This window comes from Rhea pennata, chromosome 9, assembly GCF_028389875.1.
Source record: "Rhea pennata isolate bPtePen1 chromosome 9, bPtePen1.pri, whole genome shotgun sequence".
In the NCBI taxonomy this organism is placed as follows: domain Eukaryota; kingdom Metazoa; phylum Chordata; class Aves; order Rheiformes; family Rheidae; genus Rhea; species Rhea pennata.
The window spans coordinates 17,142,494-17,163,508 of NC_084671.1; the positions used below are offsets into that span (position 1 = coordinate 17,142,494).

The 21,015-nt window shown below is 38.0% G+C and overlaps 1 protein-coding gene across 2 annotated transcripts; it reads right to left on the minus strand.

Moving 5' to 3' along the window:
- Positions 1–2,143: 2,143 nt before the first annotated feature.
- On the minus strand, positions 2,144–20,712 carry DIPK2A (divergent protein kinase domain 2A). Of its 2 annotated transcripts, none has more exons than XM_062582740.1 (3): positions 20,015–20,712; positions 6,355–6,658; positions 2,144–3,479 (listed from the first exon to the last, which is right to left on the minus strand). In XM_062582740.1, exons 1-3 carry the CDS (start codon positions 20,666–20,668, stop codon positions 3,148–3,150), a joined length of 1,290 nt encoding a protein of 429 aa, XP_062438724.1. In that variant the 5' UTR covers positions 20,669–20,712; the 3' UTR covers positions 2,144–3,147. The 2 variants fall into 2 exon arrangements, with proteins under 2 accessions (XP_062438724.1, XP_062438725.1); XM_062582741.1 differs by lacking the exon at positions 20,015–20,712 and adding an exon at positions 19,599–19,716.
- Between the last annotated feature and the right edge of the window lie 303 nt (positions 20,713–21,015).

Consider the following 21,015-nt stretch of genomic DNA (forward strand, 5'->3'; position numbering starts at 1 on the left):
AGGATGTCTTGAAGTTCAAGGCGGCAGAGATTAAGCTACATCTGATCCACAATGATCTTGACTATCCGAAGCTAACCAGAGAATTTTACGAGTTTCAGTTTGCAAGTTTACCATTCCTGAGGTTGTAAGTTGTGGTCACAGGAGTACTGACTGAAAATTCAGAAGAAAACAATCAGTGAAAAAATCAGTATGAATTTATATTAACTACTACGCCATTAAAATGAAAGACGGTACTACTACTAATATAAATTGCTCTCACTACAAGGAAAAACAAGTCCCTCAAAGAAAGGGAGAAGATATCAATCTGCTTAATGTGAAGCTATTCAGTCTTTCAGTTTATCAAACAGGAAGGTATGGCTTGAGCTGTCTTTAGGAAAAGAGTGCTAATTCAAATGATGATTTCTAAAAGGTAAAGACTCCTGACAGATCATTTACGCTCTGCAACACATGGGAGAGTTGGTTTCCCCTCTGTCACCTTTGACTATGGTGCATTCTACAACACTAGTTCTATGTATATTTTAATGCATCCTAGATAAAGTCAAACACTTTAAATACATACTGATCCGAGAAGGAGTATCAGTGAAATGAGGTTCTTAAAGTATTCTTTATTAATATCATTAGAAGTTGTAGAAACAACTTTCTTGTAGTATAAAGGCACAGGGAAACAGTTTTGATAAAATATTCCAATCAAACAGTAACTTACAGTACAAAAAAGACAATTTTAATGCACATACAAACCCCAAACATCTCATTCAAAAATATTTCACCAAGTGTTCATCAACAATAATGGGCAATGACTAAAAATATAAATTATTGTACAATACATATCTGATAGGTGCAAACTGAACAAGATTTATTGCTTTCCACAATGTTTTCCCTGTAGTATTTTTTTAAGTTCCAAATTCCTTTTATAATTAGCTTTACTAACATATTCCAGAGCAAGCTAAACCCCAAAACAAATCTATTAGGACAACCTTGCAGTTACAGAACTGCCTCAAGTAGTAACCAGAATTGGCAGTGTTTGTGTTAAACCTTTTAACATCATACTACGCTCATTCATCAGAAGTGTGGTGGATGTTTAAAATAAAAGTGGTAAGTCAAGGTTTTTGTGATAGGCTAGTATTACCTAGTCTCAGGGTTGTTCTACTTTCTTCAAATAAGTGGATTATGTGATTAAAAAAATTTTGAAGTGAACTCTCTCAGAGCAAGTATGTAAAGTAGGTTTCAAATGAAGGGAGGGGAGAAATGAGAACTAAAAGCTGCATTGGTCATTCTAACTTCTGAAAACAAGCAAGGCAAGGGAATAGAAGCAAGTTATGACTACATATGCAAAGAAATTCCAAAGTAAGAATTTAGAATTCTAAGATATCCTTAATACAATCATTAAAAATAAATAAATAAAAAAAAGCAAGAAACACACTGAATCTTTACATGGCTGCACCTTTTCAACTTTGAGAAAAAGGGGCAATGAGTTCACCATTTTCTTACCTTGCCCTTGCAATAATATTTTGGTAAGGCAGCAGTTTCTACCACTCTCATGATGTATTTAAGAGGCATATCAACTCTACCCTTCAAAGCAGGAAATGCCAACTTGCTCAGAATTTTTATCTTGTACAAAGTATTGTTTTATACAAGCACACAAGAATGTTAGTTTTCTTCATTACTGTTGCAAGAAGAAATATGCATACATTTCCTAGGAGTACTTTTTTTATGACTGACTTCAGGAAAATGTAGCATTACAGAAGTTATTAAAAAAAAAGTTTTGAAGTTGGTTCTTGTAGCAGTAATTGAGGTTTTTACAAGAATTGTAATTTAGGGGAACAATTTCAGATTTACACAAACCTCAACAAGTCAATTTTACCTGCACTGGGAATAGTCAGACCTAATTTAAGAAATGGTGTCCAGAGAAACCACAGCTTAATCTATTTTGTTAAACCAAAAAGATATATTCAGTAAGTTTCACTAAACATGAATTTAACAGAACAGGGAAAGGTGTAAAACAAGTTGCTAACCTGCTAGACATTCTTACTCAAATCATTTTTTTTCCTAGTATCAGCAAGTAGTTTTAAAGGGTTTTTAAAAAAAAAAAAAAAAAAAAAAAAAAAAAAAAAAAAAAAAAAAAAAAAAGGAAAGAAAAAGCCAGACAAGGATCATAGAAATTTGAATTTTGAGAATTAACCTCACTATACTATATCATTTTTTCTTCAAGATTACATTAGGGACTAACAAACAACACCATTTTCTTTGGTTTATGCTCAGCTACATGGGACTAGTGAGTTTTTATTTTTAGCCAAACTTCTATCTTCAACTTTTATGAATAAGATTTTTAGCATAGTCTCTCCCCAATTCTCAAATTATCTTTGTTAAAAGTGAGTTTGCTCATAACATGGTTCCCTGTTAAACAATTATGTGTATATACTGGCATGAAGGGTAAAAATTTTGTACAATAACTACATTAAGTGATATCTCCAAAGGCAGAAAAAACAAAAGAAATCAAATGAATGCTCAAATGACATTCGAGTTTATGATGATCTTAAAAAAATACACAATGTCTAAGCATAGTAAAACACAGTGTAAAAAAACCCCATAAGATTGGACAGTAAACATGGGAATCCTGCACTCACAGTAGAAACATACTGCACAGCATTAATATGAAAGCCTGTTAAATTCAAAACAATACAGACAGCTAGATTTACCTCTATGGAAATGCCACTTCAAGGTGTTTAAACAAACACAAAAATGAGACAATGATGTCAGGAAAAAGGCCTTTAAAACAGGCCAGTCTAACTTGACTTTCCAAGTAAGAACACCAGCTTCACAAAACTGTGATACTAATGCAGTTTTATGTAAAGTACCCTTTGACACAGCTCTACTGACAGCTTGTATCACAGTCTTTTTTTGACCTACTCCCTTTTAAATAGTTAGGGAGAAGAGTCAATAGTAGCTCAAGATTTAGCTCAATAAGTACCTTGTCTGTTTGCAAAGGAACATTATAACACCATAAAATTATCTTTTTATGGTATTTATAAAACTGATAAACTAGTGTTGTATTTATTTTCTCTTTTGAATACGTAATTCAAGACTATTTTCTATGTGTCTTTATAATAATGTTCTAGCCAGTGTCAGAAAAAAAATTTCCACTGTGGACTACCTCACGTTATTACTCAATTGTGCAAGGTATTCACGCAGTTCTTTTGCGGCTTGGAATCTACCATATCGCTTCTTTGGATTGGCACACTCATCCAGCAGGGCCTCAAGTCGGCCGTCTTTGGCAATTTCAGCAGGGGGGTCATGAAGTAGTCCTCCAGAAGTACCACGCCACGTGGCATGTCTTGATAAAAGGTTCTGACAAATAGCATAATAATTGTGGTCCACAGTGACACGAGCACAAAGAATCTCTTTTGAGAAGGACAGGCAAGCTTCTTTATCGCAGTCATCAAATTTGCTTTCATACCATACATCCCAGTTTTCAGGTTTATCTGTTAAATATAAGATAACAGTAGAAAAAATTGTGTGAGAGGAGTAAGGAACATAGGCACAGCTGTATACAATTAGAAGCTCTATACAAAGCAAACTGATAATATTTAACATATGAACCAACTTTGCTTAGATACGATCCGAAATGTTCTAGTTTTCAAGATTTCACCTGATTGATATGCCTTTTAGCTGAAATGGTCCTGACAATATAAAAATAAGGGAAAGACTGAAAGAAAGGATAAAATAGATAGCTAAAGAGAGAAGAAAAAAAAAAAAAAAAAAACACAATACGGAAAACACAAGAAATCCACATTCGCACACATAGCCAGAGGGAAAAATGAAGCACAAACAAGGCCAAGAGAGCGATTCACAGCTGGAGTCAAGAGAAAAAACAAACAAACAACTTGACCTATTTTAGCAACAGCTAGATTTGGTTGCTCCAGTTGCCCTGGGAACTAATACTGGCAAGTGGTCTACAAAGAACAAAAATCTCATTAAAAAGTAACTACCATAAACTTCCGAAACATTATCTCCCAGCTTCTCACTTTAGAGATGTAGTTACTAAATGTATATTAATAAACAGATGCATTACATATAATATATGAAAAATACAATATCTGAGCAAAAACAAATTACGTTTATCAACACATATAAAAGACTACTTCACATTAAAAAAAAAAAAAGTTTTAAGCTGTAACCACTAAGATACTAACGAACACAAACACAAAACTGAAGAAAAACTGAACTCATATTTTACTGTGACAGTGTCTTGGTTTTATCCTCCACCTTCAACATATCTGAAGACTGAGTGATCTGAACACTCCCAGAAGGCTGGAATATCAGCTTCAATTTCTTTTTAAAGCTCTTAAGAAGCTCTAAACCTTGTAGAGTTAGAACAATTACGTTAGCACGTACAACCAAAGCTTCCACTGTTTGTTGCTATATATACACACACACCAAAACGTCTAGAAGTAAAAGTAGTTTTCTTGCCACAAGGTCATCTTTAACTGAAAACCTTTTTCTACAGAAAATACCTTGACAATAATGAGTAACTAAGCATGAGAGCTCCTGAATTGTTACGACTTTCTGACTGAAAAACGTAAACAAAAGCTTTCTTCCTAAATTTCTGGATTCCTGCCAGGTTTGAGAAGCTGTCCTTTTCAGGGCATCTCATAGTTTAGCAAGTCTCTTGAGACTGATGTACACAGAAAAACTTACAAGTTTTTGGTAGTCTTTGGTCTGATTACCAGTCTTTTCATTTATGGTACACAAAGCAATGCTAGAAAAAAGCTCGTGTGATAACTGCTAAAATTATAAAAATATCATGTAAAATTTGTACAATGAATGGCAAATTCAAAATGGAAGAAAGTTAACATCAGAAAAAGTGACTTATGCAAACTCAAATATGATACCCAGTCCTACTTGTGTTGTGTATTTCATTACAGGGTCATTGAATGACATGAACACATTCAAATATCTCAACAGGCATGCTAAATTCTAGACAGACTGGTAACAAAACTTTCTAGTAGATTAAGAAAATTAGTATTAAATATTAAGATTATACTAAGAACTTTTCAGTACTATTACTCTGTTTTCTCAGTTAATAATTAAATTATAAATGGTGCATCAAAATTCAAATTAGATCCAACTTGGTTTACCTCACATACAACAGATGCAAGTGTGAAACTATCAAGATCCAGCTTCCACAGACACTAATTGCTCCTATTCCACTACACATCAGTGCTTTCACAGTTCATTTAAATATCTTTGTACACATCAGTGCTTTCACAGTTCATTTAAATATCTTTGTAACTCAGCAATTTAGATACGCTCCAAAAGTCAAAGCCTTAAGTAATATTATCTCTTAAGAGGATGGAAGGAAAAAAAAAAAAGGTGAAAGTGTGTGGCTATAAGTACTAAAGCAAATATACTAGATCATCAGTACATTAAAAAGGTTTCTTGGTGTGCTGATAGCTTTAAAGTTCCATGAGAATGCGCAAGTCTAATTATAAAAAACACACCCACTTACTTCCTTGTAGAAGAGTGCATGAAGAGAGAACATGGTCTTAAAATTAGTTCTGCAACGTAGTATTTGAAGTCTATTTACAAAGCTTTATAAAATCCATTAACCCAAAGCAAACTGGAATCACTTGGCCTATGGCCATGAACTCCTTCAGAATCTAAGGTTTCACATTCAGTATTTCTAGTTTTTAAGTTTGTAAATTTTTCCATATGAGCTCAATAGAAATAAGCCCATGTAATGCCACTTTGACAAACATCCCTCCTGTTGCTGCTGCTTTGAGCTTTTTACAGTTGCCGAAGATAGATGAACGGATTTTCACTATTCCAATTTGGAAACAGCACTAAAATCACCCGTTCCTTCAGTTCCATTACTGCAGAAAAAACACTTGAACAACTGAACCAGAGACAGGCTGCGTAACTATGAGAAAGACAGCAATAAGATGTCATTCACAGAAAAAGGAACAATAAGTCTTCTCTACTCAGATGTCTGGAAAAACACAAAAGCGCTCTCTCTATTTTTGTTAAGGTAGAGCAGTCTGCCATGTGTCTGCTTGTCCATCCATATGTCCAAATCCTTCTCCTCACCTCCCCACCCCCATTTAAACAGGAATACAAAGATTAAAAGTATATGTAAACCAAATTCAGGTAACTTCAACAGTTAGTAAAACTGACAAATTAGTCAATCTAATTAGCAGTCTATTTGCCACATAATGCTAATTAGTTGTAGAATAAAGCCACTATCACAAAATAGGTTTCAGTAACTACATATACTTTAAAAAGAAATTGTGCTTACAGAGAAAGAAACAAGAGAAATGGGGTGGGGGGAGGGAGGGAGGCAGGGAAGAAGAGACTTACTCTGTCTGATTAATCTTTTGTCTGCTACCAGAACGTTTTCTGCATCTACAATGATAACTTTCCCATCTCTTGGTCCAACTGCAAAATTGTCAAAGCTGACATCAAGGAGGTAGAGTGCAAATTCAAAGTCATTATTTGTCAGCTGCTCAGCTATTTCCATTAATTGCCAGGCCAGATCCACTCGTTTCTCCCACGGTGCATTAAAGTAACTCCACAGCTCTTCTCCAACGTAGTTGACAGCCACCATTCTTCCGCATGCTCCTAAGTACTTTGCAAACGGCCAACCCTCATCAGATGGAAAACTCTGTATTAAAAAAAAATAATAATTTTCATTAATGCAAAACAGCTTATATTTTAAAAGGCTGTGCAATAAATTGAGAGACATGTAAATATCTACCAATACTAGTGATAAATACATTTGGATATACTTCTCAGATTTGAGAGACAAGAAAGAACAACACAAAATATATTCATGCAAGCTTGATGTCCTAGTGAACTACTAATCTAAAGAGAGTGAGCTAGACCTAAGGTAATATATAATTATAAAATACCTAGCTTTTCCTATATTATATATTTTTCAATTTCATTAACTGTCTTTTTTCTATTGGTGCTTTATGTATATTTGTATTAATGCAAGTGTATTTTCTCTAAAGATGATTTTTCAGTCTCATGTTTGTAATAAAAACCAATTGTTTTGGGTTTTTTTTTAATTATAATCCAAAAAAAGAAAAAAAAAATCGTAACTCTTCCTGTTCCCCCCCCCCCAACCCCTTGAGTTGACTGGATCCTCACTGAGGATCCTCTCACATGAAGATCCCACGGAAAGGAATGCAGAACAGATTGAGGTATAAGTAGTAGTTTAGGGTTTTCTATGCCTCTTCTCCTCCTTAACAATGCAACTTGATGAATTGTCACAGATGTACTTTGTGTGCATGTATGCATGCATCTGCATGCATAGGCATTATATAAAAAACACATAAAATTATAACAATAGTAAAAGCTGTCTCCATTAGCAGTTTTCTTGGAAATTAACACATACTGAATATTAAGAGCATATTACAAGCAATAAAAGAAAGCATACTTTCATATTTCAGTTGTGCTGAATGTGCCCAAAAACCTTCAACGAGAACAAACACAAGCATTTAAAATCCTCCATATTATGCATCTTAAAAAATCTCAAATTATGTTGTGGTATTTAGTTCTCCTTAAGGACATAAAGTATGCTAATTTTAGCTATTAGAAAATATCACTGTTTGCACATGCTATCCTTCCTCCAGCACTACCCCACTACCATATCATTAGATGACAACCCAATCAACTTTGTAATGATAATGTAGCAAAAGTTTCATCAGATGGGTTGAATTGCAGAAGAGTTTCAGCTCGAATGGGAGCTTTAGACCTAGTAAAACATACGACAGCAGAACAGTTGTAGTAAATACAGAGACACTGGAGGGAAATGCATCAAGTAGCAGAACAGATCTGAACTACAACACACAGTAAGGGAAGAGCAGCCCACCATACATTTCTCTGGGTATCCCATCAAATGAAAAAAAAATTAATAATAAAAATAATTGATGAGTGCTTAACTACCCAATCAGCATAACCCCACAATTCACATCTCTCTTACAACAAATTTTAATTTTATTTGTCTGTGCTTCTTTTGACAACAAAGCTTCGATCATTTTATTCTAACGACTAGACATCAGATACCTCTACACCAAAGTTAGACTACTGAAGATGGCCAGAAACACTAGAAGTTCTGCAAAACACTAAGAACTATATGCCACATCCATCCCCAAGAATACTTCCTCTGGAAATGTAAACAGTGAAGTTAAAGCTACATTTGACACAAACACTAAAATGACAAATTTAATATCAAGAAGCCCTCCTCACAAAAAAAAAAAGCGCTAATTTGTTTAGATCGCAATAGGCCATATAATAAGTTAAAAATATGCATTCCAATCACTACTCACAAAACGCGCTTTATTTCGCTAGTTTTCCGTGTAAGTTTCCCATGACAGGAAACAAGTGTGATTAAGACTACTAATTTGGCTTCTTACCTAGAAGTTTATTGGATCAATGAATCCGTTAGCATTACTCAAGATGACACTCCTTACAGTGAATTTTAAAAGGTAGAGAAGACATCTGCTGGTAAACACATAGGAAGAAAAAGCAAAATAACAACACCTGCTGGGATTTGCAATAGCAGCTCTTGGTTGAATCTAATTTCTAGGATTTCACAACAGTTGCAGATTTCAAGAAGCAAAAACCAAAATCCTTCACAGAGATTCTCTCCATCTAACAATTTATTACAAAAAAAGAATTAGCTCCAGAAAGTTACACAGATTACTACTAATGAAAAGATTTACTGAAGCGCATTACCACCTCTCTTTTGGATCATCAGCACAATTGGTTCTGTGGTACAACTTCTACCAGAAATTCACAGACAGATACTGTTCCTTCCTTATCCATTCTGATTCATCATCTGAAGAAGTTCCAAATTATACAGAAGTGACAATGAAATAGTGAATAGAGTTCTTACTGGCAGTAAGAAGTCCCATCCTGTCCCCATCCCCCCCCCAAAAAAAAAAAAAGAAAAAGAAAAGAACGAACGAACGAACTGGGGCATTCCTTTCCATTTTTATGGCATAGATAGTGCAGAAGTTCACTGGAACACTCCATATGGCTCTCAGTCTCCAGCACAGAACAGGAGAAACTCCAGATCAGCAAATTAGTTCACCTAACATACAGTATATTCATTTCTGTCCTTTTTCTAGCGATCCTTAAGACAGGGAGAGATGCTTCAGGATAGACATTTCTGCTCTGGAGCACATTCCTTGCTAACCTCTGCTCTAAGCAACTCAGAGCCCTTCTTTGTATTCACATGATCAAAATGCACGGAAGAATTATTTAATCAAATTCCAAACGACTGGGAACTTCAGCCTCTTCCCCGATGTACTTCTGGTCACGTGGCAGGGAAGAGGCCGAAGCTCCCAACCGTCCCCACGCGTAAGGGCAGCCTTGGCTCTAAACCCCCGTATCTTCCAGCATCACTGGATTTTTCCTCTAATAAAGTTAGCACCAAAGCTTAAAACAAGTACTATCCCGAAGCCATAGAATACTTAACAGAAGCTAGTATCATAGCATATAAAACGACCATTTCAAGACGTTAATTTTGAACTTCTCATGAGGTAGGAGCACACTGTTTATACTATTTAGCCACTCTCATCAAGTTGTTCACAGAGTTGTAGTTTGCACAAATGAAAAAAGCTCACTTCCACATTTAAGTGGATTTTATTAATGAGGAATAACTTAGTCATTAAAATACTTTTCTTTTGATATAATAAAGGCATTCAATGAAACGTTATGGAGGCCTTGGTTGAGACCATAACTAGAGTTAAGACTCGATATCAAGTTAAATTTTATTTAGCTTCTAGGATTCCTTGCCTTAAAAATAAATAAATAAATAAACAAACAAACAAACTTAGAAACATTGCAATTTGTTCATCTATGCTTTTAAAATTGTTTAATATTTAAAGATGAATATTGAGCATGTATAAATACTCATTTGTTCATCTGTTAACACTAATCAACAGCTGGATCCTACAGAAGCTTAGCATCTGTCCCAGACTACTCTGGCTCAAGATAGAGCACTATGGAGCCTGTTCAGTGCTATATAGCCAAGTTTTGTATACCTGCTACGTTTGAAGAAATTAAAATCATAATTAAGATACATTGTTGACTCTGCCATCTTCATGAAAACAGCCATTAAACCAAATCTCTAATATTGCCGTAACAAGAGCAGAAGACAAATTTTTATTTTTGGTGGTGGGGGGGGGATGTATTTACCATTGCAAAGAGCCACTTCCATCCTGCCTGTAACACTTATCATAAATTCTCGATACAAAAAGTGAACATTTTAAGTCAGTATCCTCTTGTGTTGGTCAAGAGGAGACCAGACCAACAGTAATTACAGAATGGCTTTAAAGTTTTTATGGTGCCTTACTTATAACCCTAATATATTTATAAGTATCTGGACTTCTATTTTAATCATCTATCAACCAATATCTGGTCATGAAAAATCCTGAGAAAGATGCAGAACTCACTTGATATTTGAGACTAACAGGATATTTTTCAAGCTGTGATTCAGTATAACTGAGGAAATTTTAACCTCTCTCACTACCCAAATCTGCTATGCAATGAGCATGATATTTATCCACTCTTCAGCTTTTCATCTATAGACTTCAGGTCAGTTTATGAAGCTGGTAATTAGGGCCAAATATCCAGTTAAGTTCTTTATTTGCTTTTTTCATACAAAGTTTTTCAACAAACAAATCAAGTGTGCGCTAACACCATTATTTCTTTTTTCTAGAAACAGGCCAGTGGCATCAATAAACACCACCACTATGTGACTTCATGCACTTTTATCATCCGTGTTCAGTCTTGGATTTAAACATGCAAACATGCAAATGAGTAAAGATCATAAGGATGTTGTCCATCAACTGAAATTAGTTATTTACAAAGGAACATGCCATTTCGCTCAAAAAGAAGCAAGAAAGTTATCTAAGTGACAACACAGATCTGAATGAGTAAAATCATCTACCAATTTCTAAAGGAAAAACAAAGCTATTCTAGTAACAGCTTGGTTAGTGTCTTTCACAAAAGCAATAACCCCATCCTGTTCCTTTCCCATATTCCAGTCCTGTTCTGTTCATACTCTGGGAGAGAGACAAAGGCACAAACTGAGTCACAACCACTTGAATCTGGCAAATGCCATGCTACCATTGGAAGGGAAGGTGGCCATCCCTCCCAACCCGGCACACACCTTCATTTCAATCCCCTCCTTCATGTCATGAAGGCGGCGGCACAGCTGGAAATCCCTATTTGCTGAGCCAGGGTTCAGTCGGATCAGTATCCAGATCCAGTTGTCACATCCCCACCTAACACTAGTACTGACAAAAGGAAGGGAGCAGGCCTGCCGAGCCAGCGCAGGGGAGAGAAAAGGGATAAGGGGGCATTCCCTTCCAGCAGCAGCATGGATTTGTAAAGTGGATTAAACCGATTGTGCAAGTATAGCGTTAGCCACAACTGTACACTGATCTTCAGCACGCACGTGTTGTTTCCTGTCGTGAACACCGAATTTCATTTCGCATATGAAATTCTAGGAGCAGTTTAGTTTATTTAGAAGGGAACCTCGGTAGCAGCAGAATATCGGCATGCCATAACGTAACACAGATATATTTATAAGTCTGTGGCAATGAAAAGATCTTTTGACAACAGGAGTTCAGGGAATGCTGCCAACATCTGCACATGTACAAACAACATCTCTGTTTTGGCTCCTTTCCAACTGGCATGTAACAACCACATCTACACTTCATTACCCAAGTCAGTAGCTAAAGAAGGGGATAAAAATATGTACAAGTGCCCCATTCACTAGTTTTATATTCACACAGTGAATTGGACAAGAATAACTGAAGTGTATATATGTGATCTTTGTAAGCACAGATTTGTAACTTTTTGTACTATTCTATTTTGAAAGCATTTTTTTTTTAGATTGAATTTCAGTTAACAGGAAGATCTTCCCCCTCCACACACACACACATTAACATTTTAAAAAGCCATAAGACATGAACACATATTTGTGTGGCCATTAAACAGGGTTTCCATGAACAAGTTACACTTAGAAGAAAAAGCGTAATAGGTAGCTGCCAAAAGCCTCAGACTGTTGTATGGAATGAAGGGCATAGTTCTTATTTAAACTCCCAAATTACTAACAGCACAAAGATTTGATTACATAGTTTTGTACTTGAATACACTATCTGAAGACTATTTAGAAAAAATCTGTACATTTGACAATTCAGATTAAAAAAAAAACATTAAGTTTTTGTTCAAAACTCAGGAACAGCTATTTGTTACAAGTCTACAATTCTTATACACCCACTCACATTTTATCTGTGAACATACACACAAATGCCTTGGAAACCACAGACAATCAGGCTTTTAAAAGTGTTCAAAAATACAGCAGTGGACACAAAAAACTACAAACAGATAGCTTAGTAAGTTTTTCCTCATTAAAGAGGTTGCTATCTTTCACTCTATTCATAGAGTAATATGTATAATGAATATTTAAAAAGATGGAAAAGTAAATATGAGAAAACTCCAGCTACCTTCACTTCTACTAACACATGGTCCAAAAAAATATTTGATACCTTAGAGTAGCTACATGACATCTCTAAACAAAACTCAAAAACCTAAGCAAATCCTGTCAAAGGGACAAAATACACTTCTTCCTGAAAGAATTATATTGCACTTATGTCTTAAAGAAAAACAAAAAGTATGCTGTAGTTTCAAAAGAAATATTCTGAATTAATACGGTGAATTTATCATTTCATTCAAGCATAAAACACACTAATAGTTCATTTGTCTTCCTCACTCTCATCTGTCTAAACATGGGACTATATACAAATCTGCCACTGGCTTTGAATGTTCAGAGCTGTGAATTACATTATATAGTAAAGGCTCAGCAGCTTGAAGTTGATAAAGCTTATTGTAACCTGCAAAAACAACAAAATCTTCCAAATCAAACTCTAAAGAATAACATAAAGCAGAAATTCATCTTAATAAAGTCCAAGAGAAGACAAAAAAATTAAGTGAATACTGACACTTTTATATCATTGTTCCACTGTAGCACTGAAAAACAAAACTCTTTCCATTACAAATGCTACTCTAGAATTTGCTACATCACTACTGATTTTTCTATAGATTCCATCAAAAAAAAAAAAAAAGAAAAAGAAAGAAAGAAAGAAAGAAAAAGAAACACCCACACATGTACCGAGAGCTACATCTTACATACAATTCAATGAAAGAAGATTCCACAAGCAGAGTGCGGACTTTTCTTACTGCTAATCATGACCTTAAAGGCCCCAATGGCAAAATCACACCCTTCATGACAGCTTTGTTAAAACCATCATATTAAACAGCATTTGCTGAGGCACAAAACTGGAATGGCAAGAGGCATTTAAGTAATATGCTTTTCCTCAAAAGGAAAAAAATTCAGTTCTCTCTCCCAGAGTAGTGTTGATCCTGCAGCATAAACAGCAGACTTATTTTAGTCACCAAGGCAAATAAGCATAACTCTGCAGCCACACAGACTTGAAGATCAGACTTTACAAAGATATCTTTCTGATTTAAAGGAGGTTAAAAAAAACATAAAAGCAAGATGCTTTATTTTATTGAAACTGAAATGCAATTTAGAATATACATCTGCAGATGTACAAATGTGCACACGTGTGTAAACACACACATAGGCACACATGAGGAGATTCTATTGAATATTCAAAATATAGTGTTCACCACTGAAACTACATTCCTTTAATCTATTTGAATTTGGGGGGAGGGTAAGGTTTCAACCAGTTACTGCATTTCATACCATAATGCATAATTTTCCACTTGTTGGTGTGAATATCAGGCTTAATTTACATACCATGGAATAAAAACATGCAAACAATTTTAAATATAATCCAACTTAGAAGCTCAATAATTGAGTTGCTCATAAACTTTATAATTATAGTTCAAGTATGTCACTTCTTCATATAGGTTAATGGATAATGACTAAATGAGTAGGGAGGAAAACTGAATGCTGTGATTGGTTGTTACCTAGTTACACTAGTTACTTCAGCAATAGATGTTGCTGATCATTGCCTGCTTCTCATAGATTAGGGGTTTGGGATATATCACTACAAAGAAATCATAGCAGAGATGGCCTACAGCTACTTCTAGAAGTTAATTTTCAAAATGAAGGAGACTAAAACAAAGCCTCAATTATTTAATTCAGGGAAAAAAAAAAAAAAAAAAAAAAAGATACTACTCCCTCTCTACAACACACGTAGAAAAGCAAGTGGGCAACATAGGTATTTCAAGGTTCATAATGTGGGGCTAACAGGCTTTTTTTTTTTTTGTTACCTGCCCAAACTCATGATTTATCAGAAGGATTTCCACTTGATAAATATACACAGTGATTTCCTAGCAGTCACTAGATTAAGACAGACATTCTTCATAAGCTAATTCTCCAATAACTTGAAGAATTGCTTCACTTTTCTAAAACATTCCTTTCACTTTACTTACTCTCCTTTACTTTGGAGAAGCTCCACCAGAAAGAAGGATGAAAATTGTTTTTCTTAACTGATCAAAAATATTAAATGTGATAACATCACAGGTACTAGCCACTTCAGACGTAATATATTCATGTGACATTGCAGAAAATAATTCCAGTTTTAATCACAAATTGGTGAAATACTCCTAATACCAAGATTCTCAATTTTAATTGGACATAATTTTCAGTTGCTTCTTTGAAGTCTGCACAAATGCACGCGGAATGGTATTCATACTGGATGGCATTCTGCTAGTTGGTTTAGAACACCACAGAACTACAGAAAATAAGCTACAGCTAGATTTGAATTACATGATAAAAATGGAAGATAAATAACAATCAAGAGAAGTTGCCTACTCGCTTCTGAGTTATATATAGATCAGCAAAATAATTTTCTACAATGACTAAATTGCTACTTTGAGTGAATTCAGAGCAAGAAATTGTTTCAAAGAGATCACAGTTAATATTTTAATATTTGTATACCAGATACCAATTACCCTTTTCAACAAAAAAAAAAAAAAAAAAGAAAAAAAAAACACACACACAAGCAGAGAACTCACTGCTGACACAAGCAATGGACTTTTAGGTTCTGCAGCAACAGACCGTTCATGCGGGGTAACTATGCAGCTGGTCTTTACGCAAGGAGTAAGGATGATCAGAAGTTGCAAGAAGGAAGGCATTAGCTCTAAGGATTTGGAAAGCTAAACACGTCTGAGGGAAGAGCAACGAACTGCACAGTTATATTTCTAGATTTTTTTTTTAATATATAGATTATCTTCCATACAGGTCTTGGAATTTTTCCTTAGAGTCAGAAAAATAGAAGTGTTAAACACAATTTAAACCTTGCATTTAAAGTATGTGTTGCTACTCTCAACAGTACCTTTAAAGGCTCTTCATTTTAGACAGATACGGAGGGAAAGCACAGTTTTGTAAAAAGCTACAATTCTAGACAACATAACATTAGTGCATTTTGGATACAATTTACAGTCACCTTCTGTAGGTGAAAAAATATTGTTTACAAGTGTTTTATTTCATAAACACCTGGTTTTTGTAGATGGAGTACACTCAGAAAACAAAACAAATACACTGTCATTTTAAAAGTTCATCTGGTGATATTTTACACCAATACAGCAGTCAGCGCAAAGGCAAGACTAAGTATTGCAAGATCAGCTTTATCTGTATTTATGTCACAAAATTTAATAGAACATATAGCTCAGTATTGCTAGGACAGACATACAGCTCAGTATCACTAGGACAGACATAAACTGTCTTTCAGAGTTAACAAGAAGATCCTGGGTGGTGGGAGGGGGGACGGGAGACAACCATTTTTACTGAAAATGTAGTTTTCTATTTCAGAAACAGGTTATTACTTCAGCAGTACTGTGTTCTGCCAGTTACGCTGCAGTTAGTTTCTGAGCTCCCAGAACAAGGTGTTCTCAGCTTTGCTCTAATGAACGGGCAACCATGCATGGCTGCATAAGTGGCTCAATCACAGCAGCCACAGTGGCACAACAGCAGCTCAAAAAGACGTATCTGCAGAGGCTCTAATTATGAAATACTACAGGCTGATATAGGCTAATACAAGAGCTCTATGGAAAATAGGTATTTTCACAGAATGTTTAATCATTTCCCAAACCATTCTGTTAAATAGCCTTATTTTTTCAGAAAAATCTTGTAAGTAATTAAAAAAACATGAAGAATTTATGCAAGAGATCAAATATTGATCTTAGCCTCTATGGAAATTAACAATAAGTAGTAAATATTTCTGGCTCTGTAGGAACATGTTTATGTTTCTAGTTGCAATGATGACAAATGCAAGACTTGGCATGCTACTTCATAAACTTAAGCTATATTAAGTTAATTATGTGAGTTCATGTCATGATTAAGAGAAAGGAAGTTTCTCCACTGCAATTATTCCTAAAAAAAAAGAATCTAGAAGGTGGATGGTTTACAGGAAGTTACAGGGTAAGGATAAAACTGTACTTACAGCATCTGTGCTGGTTCTATGAATTCTTCAAGAAGTGACACTATAAGGAATCACGCTACACAGTTTGTAAAGCTCTTACATTTTAAGCTTCATAATTTCTTCACAAGGCAACTTCGGCCAACCTATCTTTGCAAATGTTGCAGTCATCCTATTCAATTAGGACTCTGACGCCATGAATAGCTCCTACTCTTTCAGTGATTCTCACTTAAAGTACTCTATTTTCTATCAAATAAATTGAACAGAACAGCAGCAAGTTTTGTTGCTGCTAGTATCTGCACAGATTTTTCATGTTTACCTAAAATACTGCTTTAGATATATCAGGTTTTGATTACAGATCAGAACTTCATTTTTTCTAATAGTGCTCTCCTGCAATACAATGACAAGTATTTTTTAAATAAATTAAGGTTTGGGTTTTTCCTTTCCTATCAGAACTTAAATCATTCACACTTTGAGTTATAAAGTTCTTTCCTTAGTCCTCTCATACAGGTTGTTTCATTCAAATGTGAATTCAGGTAAAACGCAAAAGGATTTAAGTACCAAATAGTTTAGTAAGATTCTGTGAAAGAGATTTAAAGAATAATAAAAGCATTAAGAAAAATGGCAGAAGGGGCTGAATTTTTCAGTGAGTGCACCTACGTAAATTTATACAAGTGCAAATAAAGAATCTTACAGGAAAATCATCACAATGTATATATTGTTAGAATTACAATAATTAATCTATACAAAACTCCTTTTGCCTCTTGTTTAAAGCCTTGTAACAAAAATACATCATGCATAGGTTTAAGTACAACCTCAAAACTTACCACAGGAAGAGCTCTCAGTCAGCTCAGATAGTATGCATTTCATAAGCACTGAAACTTCAGGAATAATCCAAGTAAGCTTCAAGCTAAAGTCCCAATCTCAAATTTAAAAAACAAACAAACAAAAAAACTTAAAAACCCTATCAGCTAGTTACTAGCTATATTAGATGACAGTAGACTTTTTCCATTATAAATGGATCAAGCTTTAAATTCTGTGCCAAAATATTTACATTAGATTGCTTCTGTAAGACAATGCAAGACTTCTGCATTCTCAATAATGAGACCCTACAAGTATTTCCACTTCTAAAACAAAAACAAGACCATGCATGACAATTTTAAAAATTCACATTGACAAGTACTATGAAAAGCTCAAGGCAAAAAGTTAGTATTTTCTTGTATCCTCTGGTTACAAGTAAATACTGTCAGTGAAATACATCAAAGAGGAAATGTTAAAATTTGATTCTTCACATGATTTCATGCAGGTTTTCTTTCTTGGAGGTAGGTGATTTTTAGAACCACCCTCCAGGCCTCATTCCCATACCAATATCTGCCCTACCCAATACTGCAGAGGCATTACACTCTAAGATATCTTCTGTATAAATACAAACAAAATTCTCAGGAGTCAGTTATCGTCCCTGATAAGAAGGTAACTTCACCTCTCAAAGTATATCTTTTTGTTGTAATAGCCACACAACCCAGAACCAGCCATCTGTTACATGTCTCTAGTCTGCCAGAGAAATGGAAATGAAAAGAAATGGAATAGTGTGTTACATGAGAAGAGTTAATACAGATTCATACGAATCATTTAAGATACAATTTCGTTCTCAACTGAGAAGAAACATACAAACCTTCAGTACCCATTTCCAAAGTTTATGAATACTATTCTGGAAAAAAAAAAGTCAGAATACATTAACTTGAGGTGCTCTTAGAAAACACAAAGCCGGTCTGAAGTTCCCCTAATTTTTTTCCAGAGTATGCCTACATATCCAGGTTGACAAGTCTCAGTAAAACACCTTTGATTTTGACAAAAAGTGACAGAGAATTTTAACAGATTCCAGACAATAGGCTGCCTTGCTTCCCACCAATTTGCCCAGCTCTGCTCCTCAGCAGCATCCTGGGCAAGCAAGCGCCTGCAAGCACCCTGTCCAGAGATTTTCACATCTTCTAAAGATTTGTCTGACAGCCTGAGGGCTAATCTACAGCTTATCAAGAAGCTGACAGCAATCAAGGCTTTTAAAATCAACCAGTGCTGCCCAATGCCTTTTGATCTAACAGGCAATACTAAACGCTGCTACTATCCCACATCCTTTCTCTGTAAAGGATACATCACCCCAAGAGCTACAAAGAAACAAATAATACTGTTTTCAAGACAGCTACATCTATGCTCTGTATGTTGCAGCCTGTATTCAAATAAAAAACTAAGTTGTATGAAGAACAGTCAAAACAAATCTATGCTCAGGCAATTCCCAGATAAAGTCAAAGCAAATAAATGCTCTTCTTTAAGTGGAGTTTCCCTTTTCACTGTGCTTAGGAGTAACTTCACTGCAAAATGGAGGAGATATAGTCTACTCCAAGCTAGTTTGAGCAGCAAACTGAAAACAAAACCCAAAAGTAGTATACAGGGAGGCTGAAGGACAGACGACATGCGACCTAAAGAATACGTTTTAAGTTGAGTAATGGCACACCTCTTCATATTAAGTGCATTTTCTAGAAAATATACTTACTAGGTGAATTTGCTGGAGGATAAATGCTGCACCATTGCTTTGGGGGTCATATTTCTTGACTCATTAGAGAAACACAAGCTGTTTATAACAGTAACAATGTAGCGATGTTCTCAAGTGTGTTTGCAAATACTCTTTTTGGCATACATTAGAAAGCCAACCACTATCGTTCAGTAGTTAGACAAAACAATTCTGGCTCCAAACTTATACACTAATGGCATGCCTGGAATTCCCTCAATAGCCTTATGAGCTGAAATGTTAAGGAAGGGGAGGCACTAGCCAATCCAAGCACGTGTATACATACATGTATATGTATGTGTGTGTATACATACACACACACACATATATATATATGTATATATACGGAAGAGATGAAACTGAATGGTGCCACAGTACAGTGGTTTCCTACAATTTCTTCTGTGTAAATATCTGACTAAAATCCAAGTTTTACAATACACATTAAAGCACATATTCTTGTCTGCTAAACTGCAACAACACGTAAACCAGCTCGCCAGCTGGAAGAGGATACTGGTCATTTATTTGTCACTCCTTCCTAGGCTGCAGAGTGCCCGCTTCCGATTTCTTACCTTCGAGAGGGGTAAGAGTTTTAAGTTCCCTCGAAGGCTACAACGCTGCCGAGAACAAACTGGTTCTGGGGGAGGAGGGCACAGCACCGTCGCACGGCGCTGCCGCCCCCTGCCCCGGCCCTACGGCAGCGGCACCGGGCGCCCCGCAGCCCAGGAGCGGGCGCGCCGGGCGCGGCGCGGCGGCGCTGCGGGCCGCGCCGAGGGCGCCGGGCCCGCGGAAGCGCCCTCCGCCTCGGGGGGCGGCCCGCGCCCTGCCGCCGCCCCGCGCCCCCGCGGGGGGGACGGGGCCGCCCCCAGGCCGCGAGGGGCGGGCAGCGGCGCGGAAGGCGAGCGAGGAGCGCACGCAGAGGAGCCTCGCGGGCGAGGCGGCAGCGGAGGGCGGCGCGCCCGCGCAGCCCGCCGCGCCCGCGCCGTACCTGCAGCACCAGCGGCTCCGGGTTGAAGGCGAGCGTGATGAGGAGCTGCATGCGCTCCGAGTCCTTGAGGTTGCGCAGCAGGAAGCTGCCCGAGTCCTTGGTCTCGGCGTAGCGGCGCACGAGGCGGTCGAGCAGGCGCTGCGAGGGGCAGTGCACCAGGTCGGACCAGCCCTCCACGGCGTCGGGGGTGAGGAGCCGCACGTCGCCGTTGAGGCTGGCGAACTCGGTGGCGTGCAGGGCCTGCAGGAGGTCGCAGCGGCCCCTGCCGGTGGCGCGGCGGCAGATCTTGGTGTCGATGTCGGCGAGCTCCTGCGCGGAGCCGAGGCGCTTGAGCACGACGCGGCGGCTGCCCTCGCGGGGCTCCCCGTAGCGGGCGAAGTACACGTTCTTCACGTTGAAGAAGTCCAGGAGGCGCAGGCGGCCCCAGCTCTCCAGCCGCAGCTGCCCGTTGAGGAACTTGCGGCACCAGCTGGTGCCCCAGCAGGCCGGGCACTTATTGAGCTGCAGGAAGCGCCGCTCCGACAGCTCGTTGCGCTGCAGCGAGGCGAGCAGCGAGTGCGTGTTCAGCACCAGCGCCGCCGCCAGGCTGCCCAGCACCGCCAGCTTCACGTAGCGGTACAGCCGCCCCAACTTCAGCGACACCAGCCGCAGCATCGTCCCGCGCCGCGCCGCGGCCCCCTCCCGCCGCCGCCGCGCTCGCTCCCCGCCCCGGCCGCGCCGCAGCTCCGGCACCAGTAAACTCCCCGCCTCGCCGCTCGCCCGATAAAAGGCGGCCAAGTTACTGAGGGGACGGCGGGGAGGGGGAGGGGACGGGGCCGGGGGAGGCGCCAACGGCCCGCCGGCTCGGGCGGCCCCGCCCCCGGGAGGAGCCCCGCCCCCGGGAGGAGCCCCGCCCCCCTGCGGGGGAGCCACGCCCCCGGGGAGGGGCCCCGCCCCCGGGGAGGGGCCCCGCCGCCGCCGCCGCCGCCACCGCCCCGGAGGGATCCCCTCCGCCCGCCGCT